The sequence below is a fragment of the Mustela nigripes genome, chromosome 1, assembly GCF_022355385.1.
Source record: "Mustela nigripes isolate SB6536 chromosome 1, MUSNIG.SB6536, whole genome shotgun sequence".
In the NCBI taxonomy this organism is placed as follows: domain Eukaryota; kingdom Metazoa; phylum Chordata; class Mammalia; order Carnivora; family Mustelidae; genus Mustela; species Mustela nigripes.
Genome location: NC_081557.1, coordinates 91705647 through 91722913, shown reverse-complemented (window position 1 = coordinate 91722913; position 17267 = coordinate 91705647). Strand labels below are relative to the sequence as shown.

The window sequence follows — 17267 nt, the reverse complement described above, 5'->3', positions numbered from 1 at the left end:
CTCCCCTTCTGTCTGCCTGGGGGGCCTCCCTGTCTTTACTTCTGTCTCTCACTTGGGCTTTATCTCTGACAGCATCTCTCATTCTCTTCCTGCCCCAACCCCCCTTCTCCCCACAGCTGGTGGGGAATGGAGACCAGAAGGAGATCAGGGTTGGCACAGCTTCCGGTTTAAAGGGTGTCTTTTTTGAGAGACACCTGTCTACTCCCCCAGTAAAAGTGGAGGTGAGGTTGGCAGGAGGAAGGGACTAAATATTTGTGCAGGAGAAAGAAGCAGGCCGGCAGGAAGGGGGGATTTCTGCACCATTCCCCTGTTTTATGAGAAGCATGCAAATGAGATGCAAAGCAGCATGCAAACAAGTCCCAGTACTTCCGAAGGAACCACTCTAACACATCGGGGAATTGGGCTGCAGATTCCAAAGTCTCGCCACAAAGAGAGAGGCCCTCAGTGCAGCTACTAGCAGTTTCCCTTGGCATTGGTTAGGTCCACAAATCTTTACTTAGCACCTACTATGTGCCAGGCACAGGGTCCGTTGCTGGAGACACAAAGAGGGATCAGAGAGCCCTACCCTCTTGTCTCCTGCTCCTCAAATGGGCTAGGCAAATGAGAGAGGGTCTGGATAGAGATAATCTGAGGATCAGTGTCATCCTCCCTGAACCCCAGACGGTGAGAGTGAGACAGAACCCTCTAGTCGGTCCTCTAGTTAGGCTACTTTTCCAGAGGCCCTGGTTGCACAATTGGGTGAATCTGGTCTCCGAAACGACCATGTTATCGGTTCACCCTCCTTCCACAAGCCACTCCAATCCCACCTCCTCTACAGCAGAGATATTCAAATTGTAGGTCACAAACGGTTAGGAACTTATGAAATCCATTTGGTGAGTTGCGACCAGCATTTAGATAAATCAAAATTGGATACGATAGAATAGGAAATAGCAGAGTTCATTTAAATGCATGTGGTAGGAGCGATCAGTGTGCCTTGCACAGGTTATGATAAAAATGTCTATCTGTGGATTGCTGTCAAGAGTTTGAAAAAGCACTGCTTCCAGAAAGGCACTGCTCCTTGAGGGGGACCCTGTGCCCTCCTTTACTCTGTGACTGGGGCATGTGCGGGTGCTCAAATGACCCCTTCCTTGCAGAGAGGGGTGGTACCCTGGCTGCAGAGGGAATGTCCTGGCTTTGCCTCCCACTGGTTAAACAGTTGGGGCAAGTTGCTTGGCTTCCCTAAGATCTGGTTTTTCTCACCTGTAAAACAGAACAGCGTACCCCTCACGAGAATATTATGATGCCTAATAGATAAGATCTGGCACACACGGGACTCAATAAACTTTAGCTTCTATCCCTTTAAAAAAGAGATAATCATTCCAGAAATAGAATCTTTTCTTTAGTTTATAAATATTGTTGTTTATGGATCATATCCTGCCTACTCTCAATCTATAACAGAAGAAACACATGGGCTCATAAACAGGGCAAATAGAATCTTAAAAAATACTTAGAGTCATGAAGGAACAAAATCCTCCCAAATCTTATCTAATCTAACCTCATTGTTACTATGAACATCGGGTTATACTCATGAGCTTCCTGGCAGCAAAGGCAAAAAGGGGAAAGAGAAGATGGATTGCATTCACCTTCATTATCAATTCTCCAGGAGAGGTAGCTTGCTTAGGTGCAGACTCTGAGGTTCTTATATGAAGGGCACCCCAAACCATACTAGACATGTTCTGCCCTGCTGGACCCTGTATTTTTGTTCTTTAATCTCCTTCTCTGAGTCCCCTGATGACCTCAGTACGCAGCAGTGTCCCAGATCCATGGCATGGACACGGCCATCCCCAGGGTGGGCTAGTGCCCTCCACAGCCCTCTTGCCTACCTGTCACAGAGAGGCGGGCCCCATTGCTCTGCCGGGTCTCCCCACTATATTTGTGCTTGGTGATGCAGCGGTAGGTAGAGAGGGCGTCCTCCTTCTGCACGTCGGAGATGTACAGCCCGCCGTGGTGAGTAATAAAAAACCTGTTTTCTGGAGACACAATCAAGACATACTCCATTACTCCCCTGGCAGGGCACGCCAATAGAAGCCACTCGGGCTGGCAGCTGCCTTCCTCCTAGAACTGTTATCCCTTTAGGTGTTAGAGGTTTCAGACTTTTACAGAAGGATGGTGGGCTTTAGAGTCAGCCAAGATCTGGGTTCCAAACTGACGTGTCCACTTAATAGCTGTGTAACCTTGGGAAAATCACTTAACGTCTCTGAGCCTTACCCACACAAGGGGGTGCAAATAATGCATCACAGGACTGAAATCATAATGAAGTGTCTGGCGTACAGCAAATCCTCATCTTTCCTAATTCTGGGCAAGAGTTTGAAAGTTCCTTCACATTCCACACTCATCTGTTCTTACAGGCATCTGAGGTGTCCTCTCCATCGTCAGTCACACAAGCAGAACATAAATCAGGCCTTCTGGATCCCAGCTTTCCCCACGTATGGAGCCCAGGACAAGCCTAAACCCATTTCTCTGAGTTTCTGTCATCCGTTCACTCAGCGAACAGTTGCTGAGGCTACCTATGCTAGCAGTGGGGACGCGGAGAGCCAGGGTTACAACACTCATTCACCTCTCGGTTCTTAAATGCTCATTCTGTGCGAGGCAAAGGCACAGATGCTGTGCTTTACTCTTCCCGGTCCTTCCACGGTCTTATTGTCAGGACTCGGCAGGGAAGCCGTTAGGACAGGGGACAGGACACGCATTTTGCGGATTATGACATCTGACGCCACTTAGCAGTGGAGTGGATTTCCTTGTCCGAGGTCCCAAGGCAAACCCTGAACTTGAGCCTAGTCAGGGCTCACTTTAAAAGGGGAGAATATGGACTTGCCAGCTGGGGCGGGGATTGCATTCAGCTTCAGATGCCCTCCTACCCAAGGTCCAGCCAGACTGAGAGTGAGATGCTGACTTTGGGTCCCTCTGCCTGCTCTCTGAGGACTAGGCTGCTTCCCCAGACAGGCATAAAAGACCCTACGCTGCCATTTCCACCAGAAGTGGGCACTGGAATCAAGACCGTACAGTGTTTTTAAAAAGGAGCTATAGGGGAGAGGGTCATGCCGACTCCACTGGAGGGACCTGCTAACATTCGAATGCCAGGCTCTCATAAGGAAACACTTTGGGTGGCCCCATGCCCTTCAACTCCTATTATTTAGAGGTCTGCTTCCTCCCACCTGGGGGCTGATGATCCCCTCAACCAATGATGAGAGCTCTGAACATTGGCTCTCAGAAACATCCTGTGGTGTCCCACCACCCCGGAGCACCAGCCTCAGCACCAGGGGACTGGGATCTCGCCTAATGACACTTGGTGACAAGGAATGCTATAGAATTGTAGGGTTGAAAGCTGAAGGTGCCTGACCGCATCATTGACAAAGGTTCTCCAGCCTTCCTTTGAATGTCTCTGGGTTTGGGGAACTCACTACCTTGCTCAGTGGTCCACTCCGAAGTAGATAGTTCTGACTTTTAGAGACATCTTCCTTGGTCACAACTGGTCTCCTGGTGGCTCCCTCCACGGGTCCTGGTTCTATTCCCTGGAGCCCTAGGGAACTAGCCCGAACCTGCGTCACTGACACCTCCCTCACCAACTGGAAAGGAGCTGTCACGCCCTTTGACTTTTCATCAGGTGAAGCTTTATCTTTAATATTTATTTAATATGGTCTCAAGGAACTTCTTCAAAATGGATGATCTCTTGTTTCTTAATGAATGTTGGTTTATCTATTGATCTCTGAATTTCCCCTCCATATCTCCCATCCTCCTTTGTATCGGATTAGACCTACTAGGTGCCGGGGGGGTACCTAACTATCAGCCTTGATAGAGCACAGGATACAGTGCGAATACCAATGCCCGGCCCAAGACAGTTCGCTTTTTTCAGGGGATGCGCTGGAGTGGGAGGCAGCCCCATTACACCGTACCTCCCACTCAGCTCATACTCAGCTAAGGCCTGGTCCGACCACTGCCATCTCTCTACTCTTGGACACCTGACCGTGTGGGACTAGGTCTGGGATGTCACATGGTTCCCCACCGAGCAGCAGATTGTTGGGGCCACCCCCCTGGAAGAACACTGGGCCATCTGGCAGCCTGCCTGTCCTCTGGACCCCCACCACGCCCTCTCCATTACCCAGACCGCACCTTGAAGATCCCCACTCAGTGCTGTGGGTGAGACACGAGAAGGAAGCGGAAGGGAGCCCAGCCTCGCTGCCAGCCGTCGGAGAGGACCCGGGGGAAGCACAGAGAAAGCCTGGCTTCCCCACCAGACTCTGAATGTGCCGTTTTGTCTCCATGTTGTGACATCCCAAAGTCAAATGCGGAAGCTCTCCCGTGATTTATTATGTAACTGGGACTGGAATGCAGAACTACTGGAGGGTGTTACTGCCAATCAGAAGTATCTGGTCGGAGGTGTGTGTTTGTGGGGGGAGAGACCCCCAAATCCACCTCAGCAGCCTACAGGTGCTCCAGCCCCAGCAGCTTGGACCCTGTGATCGCGTGGCCCCCAGCACCCCGGGACGACGGTACACTTGGTCCTACTGGAATTTTAAGCTGGGAAGGGGTGCTGCGGGGATGGTGGTGGGGAGCTGGGGTTTCTATGGCAACAAGCAGCTGCTGCGTCTGATGTTTCACATCCTTCATTGTCCTCATTTCCCCCCTCCCTTCCCCCCTTCTTGTGCATATTTAATTGCAGTAACATTTCCAGACACAGTATATCGCTCCTCGTGAAACAAAGGCGGGCCGCAGCCAGGGGGAGGCACAGCGCTTGCTCGCTTGAGAGAGGGGAAGAGAGAGGGGAAGGAGAAATCAGGGGTATTATGTTAATCCCCTCTGGGGGGGACTTGTGCAACATCAGTTGTGCATGTTTGATGAGAATCAGATGATGGGCCCTGCTGGGGAAGGGAGCAGCAAGAGGCCGGCGGAGTGAGTGGCATACGGTGTGGGATGGGGGCGGCACAGCCAGCTGGTGGGGGGTTCAGAGGGGCCAGGGATCCACAGAACAGCTGGCCTCCAGGGCTGGCTCTGATGGTGTGGCCTGGCAGTCGGGCAGCCCCTGCTCCACACCCCAAATGGGAACGGCCTTCCCCGGAACGGGTAGAGGAGCAGTTATCCCTCATCCTGGTTCCTTCTTCTCAGGGTAGGCTGGGTCCGGCTGGAGGAGGGGGAGTGGCAGCCACGACCTCCATGTCCAGCCCCCATCCTGAGGCCATATGGAAATGCGGGTCTGGGATCATGTTGGGTCGACACTGAGACTGGGAGGTACTAACAGCATGAGGTGGCCAAGGGCCAGGAGACATCTTTGGTCATCAATACCGTTCCACCCCAAATTCCAGCAGAGTCGCCATGGGCATACGCCAGGAGGTCGCTTTCCCTTAGGCTCTAAGGCTGGGATACGGATCTGTGTTTCAGTGCGGACTGCTTTGATGCTGCTGGACTATCACCTGCCAAAAGCTGCAGCATCGCCTGTGAACTTGCCCGTAACCAGGGAGGCACAGTGTGTGGTTCCTTTTTTCTTTTTCTCCACCCCTGCTTTACCGTCCTTCTTCCTGGTGATCTGGAGCGGGCCTCTCCTTTTGTAAGCTCAGTATTTATTGAGCACCTATTACATGTCAGGGCAAGGCTTTCATAAACATTATCTTATGCAATTCCCATAACACTTTTGAAATGGATACTATTGTTTTTAGTAAGCAAAGCACAGAGAGGTTACATAACCTACCCACAGTCACACAGCTAGTAAATGGCAGAGTCCAGACGATCAGTCCACTTCCCATGCTCTTCCAAAGCTCTGTGCTAGACTGACTCTCCTAGAATGGCAGCCCTTCTCATAGGGACATAAGGTCAGCAGCCTCTTCTTGGTTGCTTCTGTCAGTGGGGTCCTCACTACCTTATACCTTATAATGTAAGAGAGCACTCATATATTCAGTTCAGTTTGGTTTATCAAGTGTCTGTGGAGCATCCCTAGGTCCTGGACTGTGCTCCATGGAGAGGTCTTGGACCTCGTCTCTGCCGTTTGAGATTCCATGGTTAGAAGACAATGTTCTTCCATCAGGAAAGGTGCTATCTTGGGGGCTGGCGAGGGGTGGGGAGACCTGATGGAGGCCATTAGTGAGAAGAGGAGGATAAAAAGGGTCCAAGCCCAGGACTGGATTTAGGAGGCTGGATTGGAGTCCTGGCGCTGCCACTAACAATGGACTGTGCACTGAGTTCAAAAGTATCTCCCAAAATGGAGGGCTTGTGAACGGGAACTCATTGGAAACAAGATCTTTGCAAACATAATCAAGCTCAGATGAGGCCATATTGGATTGGCGTGGGTTCTAAATCCAGTGTGACTGGTCCTCTTCTAAGAATGGGGAGATTTGGACACAGGCACATGAACACAGAGAGAAGGCCATGTGAAGACAGACGCAGAAACTGGGGTGATGCATTTATAAGGCAATAAATGTGGGGTTGCCAGCCACCCCAGAAGCTATGCAAGAGGCCAGGAAGATTACCCTCTAGAGCCAGGACGGTGAGCACGCCCTGCGGACACCCTGACCTGGGGCTTCTGGCTTCTAGAACCATGACATGGTAAATCTCTGCTGCATTAAGCCATCGGGTTTGTGGTAACTTGTTAGGACAGCCCTGGGAAACAGACACTGGGTGACCGCAGGGGGTCCAGGAGTCTCCCAGGCCCTCAGTTGTCCCTCCTGCAAAAGAAAGGGGGGAGGTAGGGTACATGTGTGTTTCCCACCCTGCTTGGACATTAGAATCATCTCAGCAACTTTTAAATTTAAACTCAGAATCTCTGGGGGTGTGGTCTCTGAAGAAATTGGTCTTTGCAGAAATCTTTTCAGGTCCCGAAACATGCAGACAGGGCAGAGAGCCGTGGGATAAGAGAAACTCACAAGGCCCCTTCCCTCTGACAACCAACGTCTCTCTGATGGCACTCAGCTTCTGAGTCCCGTTTCCCCTTCAGGAAAACAGAGATAATAAATAGACCTTACATCACGGAGCCATTGGGAGAGCCAGATGAAATGCGGCTTGTGAGAGGCCTTGGCACACTGGTGGGGCTCCATCATCCTCAATCCAAGTGACCCCACCTCAAGGAGATGAGGGGCGCTCGGTCCCTGTGGCCGGGCTTCCTGCAAATTCTCCCCTTCCTTCCTCATCAGTAGCTTGGCCATAAAGAAAGGGGCTGCCTGCCCTCGTTAATGCAGAGGTCCCGCACACAGCGGCTGGGTGAACCAACAGCATCTTCTTGGTCTTTTTCAAAAGGTCAAACAGCTGGGCCTCAGAGACTCCCCAGAGCTGCAGGAGGGAGGAACACTAGAAATCTTGGAGCTCCTGGCAGCTCCAGGGGGCTGCAAGTGGCAGGGGGGCAGGGGGCCTGCCCTCTGCTGAGGCTGGGCTTCTCTCTGCGCTCAGAGGCAGGAGGGAGGATCTGTTTGGTGGGGAGAAGGTGCTGGGCAGAAGAGGAAGAAGGAGCTGAGGGTTTGCAGGAAGGTATGGGCTCCACGGATCCCACTCCCAGCCCCTAAAAAGGGAACAGAAATGACCAAATACAGCAGGGACAGCAGCCTCCTGCCTGGCTCCCTGCTTCGGCCCCTGTCCCTCCTCCATCTGTTCCCAACCTACAGCCCAAGTGAGCCTTTAAAACCGGAGTCAGATTATGTGGCTCCTTTCCTCAAAGCCCTCCAATAGTCTCTCATTTCACTCAGTGTGAAAGCAGTGCTGATTGCAAAGTAGGTGCTCTAGAAATAAATATTTCTAGAACGAATGAATGACACTCCCCGAAACTTGAAGGTAGTTTTATCGGCATGTTGTTCATGATGAAACAGCAACACAGCAAAGTCAGATACCAGCTCTAATTTTACCTCCTCCAAGAAGCCTTCCCAGATTAGCGCACCCCCAGTACTGAGCGTTTCTACGTCTGGCAAACCTCTTGCCACTGCTAATCACTGTGTCTGCTATATCCAATCACTTTTGAAAATAATTATGTTTGAGCTTTCCAAAGTCAAAGTTAAACAGGATGGAGGTTCCTTAAATTAATAAAAATAGAATTACTCTGTGACCTAACAATTCCACTTCTGGGTGTGTACCTGGAAAAATTAAAAGCAGGGTCTTTAAAAGGACTTTGTTCACCTGTTCATGGCATCAATCACACTAGTGAAAGGTGGAAACAACCCAAGTGTCCGCTGATGGACGAGTGGACCAGGAAAGGTGGTTTAGAAACATGATGGAATGTTGCTCAGCGTTCAAAGGGAAGGGCATTCTGACACAGGTGATGGTGTAGGTGAACCCTGAGGACATTCTGCTCAGGGAAATAAGGCGGTCACAAAAAGACTAATACGGTCTGATTCCGCTGATAGGAGGTACCTAGAGCAGTCAGTTTTGTAGAGACAGAAAGTGGAATGGTGGGTGGCAGGGGCTGGGGAAGGGGAAATGGGAAGTAGTCTTCCATGGGTACAGAGCTCCAGGTTTGCGAGATAAAGCTGCACTTAAACATTTCTGAACTCAAGACGGAGCCGAAATGCTACTGAAATAAAAACATAAGCCTTAAAAATAATTAAGATGGCAAATTTTATGTTATATGGATTCTACTGTGATTAAAATAAGAAAAATGTTTAAGTCAAGATTATAAAGAATTAGAATGAGTGTTTTCGCGAAGTAGTGAGTTTCCTGTCACCGGGGGTATTTAAGTAGAGACTGAAGAAACGCTTGGCTGAGATATTGCATAGAGGATTTAAATACTGAGTAAGAGAAAGAAATTGGATCATCTTTAAGGCCCCTTTCTTCCTAGAAATTTATATATATATATACATATATATATATATATTTTTTTTTTTATTTTTTTTTTTGAGAGAGAGAGAGAGAGAGAGGAAGCAAGGGAAGGGGGCAGAGAGAGAGGAAGGAAAGAATCTCCAGAAGGCTCCATGCCCAACTTGAGCTCCATGCAAGGCTCGATCCCATGACCCTGAGATCATGATCTGAGCCCAAATCAAGAGTTGGGTGCTTAACCAATGGAGCCACCCACGTGCCCCTAAATTTGTAAATTCTTAACTGAAAGGACAGCAGAGCTGCAAGACCCCCTTGGAGATCAGCTCCTACAGCGGTTTGCAAATCTGTGTCTGTATGCTCCTTTCCACCCCAGGACTTTTGCTTCTGCCCTCCTTCTGGGCCCGAAATGCTTTTTCCTTGACTCACTCCCAGCCCCGTTCAGATCTCAGCTCAGACACCATCTCGTTGCAAAGGCCTTGCCTGACCCCTCTCTCAAAATTAGACTGTGCTCCGTGTCCCTGCCCAATTCCTTACCCTGCCTGTTTGTCTTCAGAGCACGTGGTGCTTCTCGCTGACAGCAAGGAGTTATTTTAGTAACCCAGCTCCAGAACACGGCTGGCACATAGAAGATGTTCAGTGCACATGCGGCGAACGGAGGAATCCGGGCAGGAGCGGAGGCACCTCCGGCCGAGGGAGACAACAGGTTCTCCAGCCTGGAGTCCTGTCCCGAGGTCCCCCATGCTCTGGGATCTCTCGCCCCAGAACCCGTGCTGATATACCATAAGGGTTTGGCCCACTGCCTCTCCCCCTCCCTTAAGCCAATGTTTAACCCTCGTCTTGGCTCCCCAGCTCAGTGGGGTCCAGGCTGGGTGTGGAGGATGGTGTGGCACGAACAAAAGGGAAGGAGACAATGAGCGACCTGGCCGGAGGTTCTGGAGTATAAGACATGTCTGACTCATCTTCAGAGGGCAGCCCCGCAGGGAGTGACCTCACTCTTCTCAGGAGCTACTCAAGCACATGGAGACCCGGGACAGCCCGCCCAGGGAGAAGGAGAAACAGGGACAGCCCCTCTCTAGCGTGCCTGAGGTTGGCCTTCCCCCATCCTTCCCTAACCAGGGAACTATCTCTCCCGTAGCGGACGGCAGTGCAAACGCAACCCTCGCCCAGAGGAGGGACCCCCTGACAACAGGCGTCCTGGGATGGAACCGCATGTCCTGGGCCCAACTCTGAGACCGGACCATGCCACACCATGGGGGAGGTGGAGTGGCGGTCTGCCCCTCTGGGGACAGAGGAGGGGGACTGAGCCGCTGTGGGCAAACTCCACCTGCCGACGCTAGAGGTTTCCATGGCTGGGGCCTTTGAGGAAGAAGACCCGTGTGTGGGAACCGATAGCCAAGACACTTTCTCTCTTTGTCCCCTTTAGACACCCTTGGTCGGCAGAGTCTGCCTGGGCTGGGAGACTGATCTGGGTCCCGCTGGCGAAGTATCTTCAATGGTTTTATAAACTCAGCAAGCAAGACACCCCAAGGTGCCTGAATTGGGGTGACCTCAGGTGCCCAGCTCTCCCACATGGGTCCCCCATGAAGTGCCATCACTGGCCCAGGCGGCACCTGCGCTTTTGTTGTACAGAGGAGGAGACTGTGGCTCAGGTGGGGACCAGTTCGAGTCACGCATCTAGTGAGAGGAAGAGCCGGGGCTCCCCCGGGCTCTTCGGTACCAACCCCGACCTGCTGTCTCTAAACCCAGCTGCCAGGAGAGCATGAGCTGCATTCTGGAGGGCACCCTGGCCAACCTGTCCCAGGTGAGGTGTACTTGGCTGACCCTTCCAGGCAGCAGTTGGGTACCTGGCTTCTTTTGGACGTGGTGTCCCTCTCCCTAGCCATGGCCAGCGTTGGGGGGTGAGCAGGAAGGGAAGGGAGGCCCTGAAGCCGGCACCAGAAGGCACTGGATGGACAGAGCGGATGAGCCATGTCCCTTGGGAGGCCCCCGTGCGGTGACGCGATCGGTCAGAGGCAGTAGGCAGTCATCTGTTCCGGGAGGCCTCACACAGAGGCAGCAAAGCCTGCCACGACCGAATGGCATGTGTTGTCAGGAAGTCAGGGCCATGGGCAGGTGGCTGCGTGGGTCTGAGAGGGAACAGAGTGCATGTGCAGCCACGCATGCACTGCTGGGGGCACTGGCCCAGGCTGCTGGGGCAGAGCTGGTAGAGAAGGGGCCGGCAGCTTGGGGGAAGCATCTGCTTGCCGTCCAAAATGCGAGGCTTGAGACCCGTGTCCTACCAACTGTGTGGCTTTGGGAAAATCCCTTAACCTCTCTGGGCGTTTGTTGTCTCACCCGCAACTGGGGGTCCTAACAGCCCTAGTTTGCTCGTCTCACAAGAATCTCCTGCAGTGTCCAGGAGACAATGTCTGTGAAAGCGGCCGTGACATGTCCTGTACTATACGTCCTGAGGGGGTAGGGGGGTTGTTTCCACAGTACAAAGTGTGTAAACACACAGGGCAGGCGTGATTAAGACATGTATGGGAACCCAGGTATCTTTGTGCATATTGTGCTGAATGAATGAATCCTGGCCGTAGGAAAACTTCCCAGGAGAGGCTTCTTGGCTCCTGGACTCCGAGGGGTCCCTAAAGCAAGAAAACCGAGGGAGGGGTCTTTTGCTTGGCTCGCACCCCTCACCCCCACAAGGAAGTCACAAAATGCAATAGGGTAAGGAGCTGGGGACAGAGAAGTGGGAAGAAATGGACAGAGATTTGCCCAGAGTCCAGGATTTGGTCGGGATCAGAAAAATCATTCAGTCTCTCTTGGGAAAGAAGAGATACTTGGCCTGTGTCCGTGCGAGTTTGCTTTCGGGGCAGCCTCAGGATGCCAAAGCCTTGAAGTGTCTCTATCGGCCCCCGGGGGCATCCCAATCCCACAAGAGTAATTGCGATCGATACAGGTTACTAGTTACAGCTCCATCCAGCACAGTTTTACAGAAACAATGCAGTCAGCCGGCTGCGCGGAGATGCACGAGACAGCTCACCCGCGGGTAAGGCGGCTCTTCCCTCCCAAGCAGGCTGCCCCACGGAGGAGGGTGGATGGGGGTAGCTGGTGCTTCTGGGGGGTAGAATCAGCCCTGCCTGGGGATCCGGCACCAGGGTAGCCTGCGGAACGCTATTTAGGGCCAACCTTGCTGGGCATCCTTCTTTCACTCCCTTCTGTCCTCCTGCTGATGGTGAGACCCTGGCGGAAACTGCCATCCTGGGTTTCAAAAGCCCCAGGGAAGCCAAGACCCATTTTGGCTCCTCTTTTTCTCTGGACTCTGGACCCCCAGGACTGTAAGGCCTCCACCCAGGACCCCAAGAGAGATTTGCAACACAGTGGATAGTACAGGGTATTTGAGTCAGGAATGTGGGTTCAAGACCCAGCTCTGGGTACTGGCTGGTTCTAAGTTCTAGTGCCTCCCTGTCATAGGCTGAATTGTGTCCCCATAAAGTTTCTATGTGAAGTCTTGATCCCCAATGTGACTCTTTTAGGAGACGGGGCCTTTAAAGAGGTAGTTAAGGCTAAAAGAGATCATAGGGGTGGGGCATGGATCCACCAGGACTGATGTCCTTGTAGGAGGAGGAAGAGATGCCAGGGCTATAGGCACACAGAAGGAAGACTCTGTGAGGACACAGCGACAGGGCAGCCGTTGGTAAGAGGAGAGGACTCAGGAGAAACCGGACCTGCCACTCTGGTCATTTTGTCGTAGATACCCTAGAAAACAAACACACCCCTCATCCAGACATGCTGTTCCCTGCGGGCCCTTCCAACACTAAGATCCTAGAACTGGATCCTGCTGTGTGAAGACACTGCAGGGAGGGCTTCTGGGTAGGAATGCAGAGGAGGACAGAGGCCAGCTGGTCCTGAAGGTCATCTAGTACACCACACAGGCTGGGTGTAGACATTGAGAGCAGGAGAGGTACAGAGAGACCCAGCCAAGACCCCTTAGTGGGCGTCAGATACCAGGAGCAGAGGAGGCATCGTGCAGGGGTGGCGTGGGTGGGAAGCTGGCCCGGGGAATGGGGCTTTGATCCTGGGTAGGGCCTCGTCTGCACTCCCTTTCAAAACACCCAAATCTCACGTACCACCGCACAGTGTGCCCAAGGAGTCTGGGACCTAGAGGGGCACGTGGCTAGTCTTTCCCTTTCCAAATGGAACTCAAGTCTGGCAGCATGCATGCATCTGCGGCGTGAGGAGGCCAGATGGATGGGAGGTAGGACCTCTGCTATGAAACCTGGATAAGGTATGCAGAGCCAGAGACTTCGCCCTGTCTCTGGCCGGCAAGAAGCATGAGCAAATGCTAGAGCAAAGGTTCCAGTGGGGAGCTAAGCCAGAGCACCTCACAATTCCATAACCTCCATGCACTCGGGGGCAGCTCTACCTGCCTGCTTCCTGGCATAAGGGCTCCCAGGTACTGGCGAAGGCACCATGGCCTCCAGTTTGTCTTCAAGGTGTGATGCCAGGCTGGGCTGGGGCTTGGTGGGTGTGTCAGGCTCCCGATGGTGGCATAACAGACCACGTGTTCCCAGGAGGCCTTGCGAGAAGGCCTATTCCCTTCTGTGCCCACTGCTGCCCCTGTAGGTGAGACAGTGAGTGGTCAAAGAGGAGGATATGGAACTACAGAGAGACGCCGAACTTATCCGGTTCTCACGGGGTGTGACCCAGACTCTGTTCCGCCGCAAGGCTGGAGGGACCCAGAGCTGACCACAGCAGTCATATTTTCCTGGCCGGATCCAGCCACGGGCCACGCTTAGCTCTAGGGTTTGGCTGACTTGGAAGCGCCGAGGTGGTCTCCTCATCTCTACATTGCACACCTCTACCCAGCGGTGGTCTTCCAGAAAGGGTGGAGGTTTTGCTTGGAAGAGCACCATGACCTAGAAATGTCGTTTATAAGAGTCTCTCCCGTGGAAAGGCTTGTGCAGAGGCAGGCCTGGTAGGGCTGAGAGCACTGGCCTGGGAGATGAGAAGCCTAGTTGCGAATTTGCTGGGGGACTTTTGACAAGTTGCAGTGCTCCCCCCGGGCCCATCTCCCTAACTGATGAATGAGGAGATGGGACCATTTGAAGGGACTTGTTTTGAAGGGATCTCCCAAGCCTCACTTTCCTCATGATTCTACAGTTTCCCTCCACTTGGCCCGGCAAGGGTGGGGGGAGGGTGTGTCTCTCTTTTTAACCCCATCTCAGCGAGAGCTCTGAGGAGTGCTGAGCACAGGAGCCAACGTGGTCTCAACACCCCGGTCCAGAGTGGTCTACAAGGGTGTAACAGCGCCTGACCCCCATGGTCGTCCTAGCCTGACCATGCTGAGCTGCCACCAGCGCGGAGTCCCCATGTCTTCCCTGGAAGGGAGATGGGCCAGGCTCCCTATCTTTATTTCTGCCTTTGGCCCCTATAAGAGATGGGGGTCACTGGAGGGATGGGAACCTGAGGTCTCTTGAGGGCCAAGGATGTTTGATAGCATCATGGAGCATAAAAGGCCCCATCTGCATTCAAAAGGGCGTGGGCTTGAACCATGTTTCCCTTTCTTGCTGGAAGGTGTTGCGTGAGCCACTGGACCTCTCTGAACCTATTTCTTGGGAGAATTAAATGATATAAAGAACATGCCCAACGCAGTGCCTGTCACATAAGAGGGAGTCAGTTAGTCATTGCTGAGTAACTGAATGAGTTAATGGATAAGGGAATGTATAATTCCCATAGCAGTGGGGTGGGGGGCTCTCACCACCTGCCCTGGGCCTTGGCCTGCACGCACAGGGTGCTGTAGACCATTCCCACCACCTCCCAGCTGCCCACGAGCTGGCGTCTTGAGCAAGGAGGACGGTGTGGATTCCCAGGGAGGGACCAGACTCCGCTCCCAGGAGCCCTGGTGGGTTGACTGCTTTGGGCAGCTGAGACCTAGGAGGGCATCAGCACTGTCTCCGGGGCACTGCCCAGGACCTGGAGCTCCCAGGGGGTGCTGGGATGGACAGGGTTGGGGAGGGGAGCCAGCAGGAGAGTTCTGGCGGAGGGAGACAGGAGCAGTGGCTGGTCTCCTCTCTCCCTGAGTCCCTTTCTCCAAATACAGCTCTATCCTTCCCTACCCCAGGATTAGCACACATCTCTCATTCTCCTATTGCAACAAGATTTTATTTCTAATTATGCTGTAATAAAGCTGGAGCACTCCCAGGCTTCCTTTCAAATGACTTGTACACACACTGCGGATCGGATCCTCCTCAGCCCCATTGTAATAGCATTTCCCTGACATTCATTAGACATGCATGAGAGGGGCGCTTTAAGAATAGAATTGCATTTAAATGGATTTGCTGAGAGAGGAAGATGAAAAAGAGAGAGGCGAGGGGGGAGGAGGGAGAGGGAGAGAGGTCTGTTGAACAAACTATGAAAACAAGATGCTGTAATAACAGGGTACTGAAATAAGCCTCTTTCTTCCCTGTCCTCCTCCGGCTGCACATGGCCTCCCAGCCTCCCCGGAGCCCCCACCCCCACTTTTATGTTACCCACTGGGGGGGCTTCCGAGTGCCTCGCTCCATGTGTCAGATGTTCATGGTGTAATAGAAATAACTATTATTACAATCCGGGAAAGCAGCCTTGCTTCTACAGAACCCCGATAGCCTGGCGGCCGGCAGGGAGGGGGACCCTGTGTCCTTGGGCCTGGGGCAGATGGACGGTGACTGCCCCCCAAGGGCTCACCTCCCATGTGTGGCTCCCAACTCTGTTCTCCATCCTCCCCCCAATGACCATGCTGCAGCTGGAACTGCTGTGGGTCATGGAGTAGCTGAGATTTTCCTTTTATCGTGGGTGGAGTAAGAGATCCATTCTGACCCCCCCAGCCCCACCGAGGCCTCCGCAGCGATCACTAGCCCCATAGCACTTTGCGCATATCGTGATCAGCCAACTCTGCATCAAGGCCCCAACTATACGTCCACACCTGCTGGGGCCTCGTTTGATTCATATCCCTCCCTAAAGCTCCAGCCTCTTAAAATGGACATCTGATCCCGCCATAAACCACCCCGTGGCTTCCTATTTCTCTCAGGATAAAGACCAAAATCCTTTACGGGGCATCAAAGCCCACCATGATTCCGCTGATCCCTGATGGGTGGTTCCAACTCCAGCCACGGGGGCCTTCCTCTGCTCCTCCAGAAACCCCAGCTTCTTCCTCTTCCAACCCTGGCCCCTGGGACCCCTGCCCCCTTCCTTCCCAAAGTGCATGCTGACCACTGCCCCGCTGGAGCTCAGCTCACTCTCCCCTCCTCGAAAAGACCCTCCCCGCGCATCTGTCTCAGGTCCTCTTTCCCTGTGCACCATCCCAGCTGTGACAAAGTGTGCACTGAGTCACCAGGAGCCTGGCACCGTCCCTAGACTGCAGGCCCTTTGAGGGTCCTGACCCCTGCCATAGGCCCAGCCCTCATTCTGCACCAGAGGCTCAGGACAAGGGGACGGCTTCCAGGCACCAAGCTAGGGGCTCTCCCTCACACGATCTTTCATTCACTCCTTGCTACGGCCTTACTGAGGGAGAGGTTTCCCCTCCCCTCTCACAGATGAGGAAACTGACCATCAGAAAGCTCAAAGCAGTTTGCCCCAAATCATAGAGCTGGGGCTGTCCGAATCCAGAGCCTCACTCTGGCTAAGCCACTTCCCGCCGTGCCACTCTCCTCTGGGCATCCTCACCAGCTCCTTCCCACAGGGAGGGCCACTCACCTCCCCTGCACCCCTATAAGACCCTTCTTGAACCCTCTTTCTTCTGGACATCCTCTTGGAAAGCCCAGCTAATGCAGATTCTCTCTCCTTTTCCAAACACTGCATGTCTCCACCTGTGAGGCCACACTGTGGGACTCCGGAGAGCCTCAGCTCTCACGTTTACATTGTTCCCTAGCCAGCCCACAAGAACCATTCCTGTATTCCCAGATAAAATGCAAGTTCCTTACAGATACCTCATGTCCCCCTTCCTCGCCCCTGCGACTTCTGGGAATATGCTACAGGGCACTTATCTGCCATCGGAAGCACTGCCACCACCACTTACCCACCCCCCTTAGCTGCTGTGTGACCTGGACCAGGTCCTGGACAGGAGGGCCTCGCCCCCAGCCTCCTCCTCTGTAATGGGGGAGTAATGCAGGGCTGCAGTGAGGTCTCAGGGAGCTGTCTTCTCTTTCTGTCCCAGTCCTTCCTTTGGACAGTGTGGTGACAACTGGGGAGTCAGAGAAAGAATGAGACAGCCAATCTTACAGTGTTCCAGAAGCGTGTTTGGCTATAAGGAGCGTGGTACTGTGACCTCTCGAAGCCCCCTCCCCCCCCCCCCCCCCGATGTGGCTCCAAGGGCACCGGGATGGCAGTGGAGACTACCCCTCTGTCCTTCCTAGGTTTGCCTCCTGATTTACTGTCTCTCCACCCCAGGAGACTGTCTGGTTCAGAGGCCTCCTGCGTCCACACGCTGCAGAGAGAAGAAGCTCCCATGATGAGTGGCCAGAGCCCCCGAAGGCCAAGGGCAGCTG

General features: G+C 53.2%; 1 protein-coding gene across 1 annotated transcript in view; it reads right to left on the bottom strand.

Annotated features, from left to right (window-relative positions):
* DSCAML1 (DS cell adhesion molecule like 1) overlaps positions 1 to 17267 on the bottom strand; it is a 337942-nt gene that overhangs the window by 100278 nt on the left and 220397 nt on the right. Inside the window, exon 4 of the mRNA XM_059416450.1 lies at positions 1863 to 2009. Within this exon, the coding sequence (XP_059272433.1) occupies positions 1863 to 2009 (147 nt within the window). The remainder of the gene's footprint in view (positions 1 to 1862; positions 2010 to 17267) is intronic.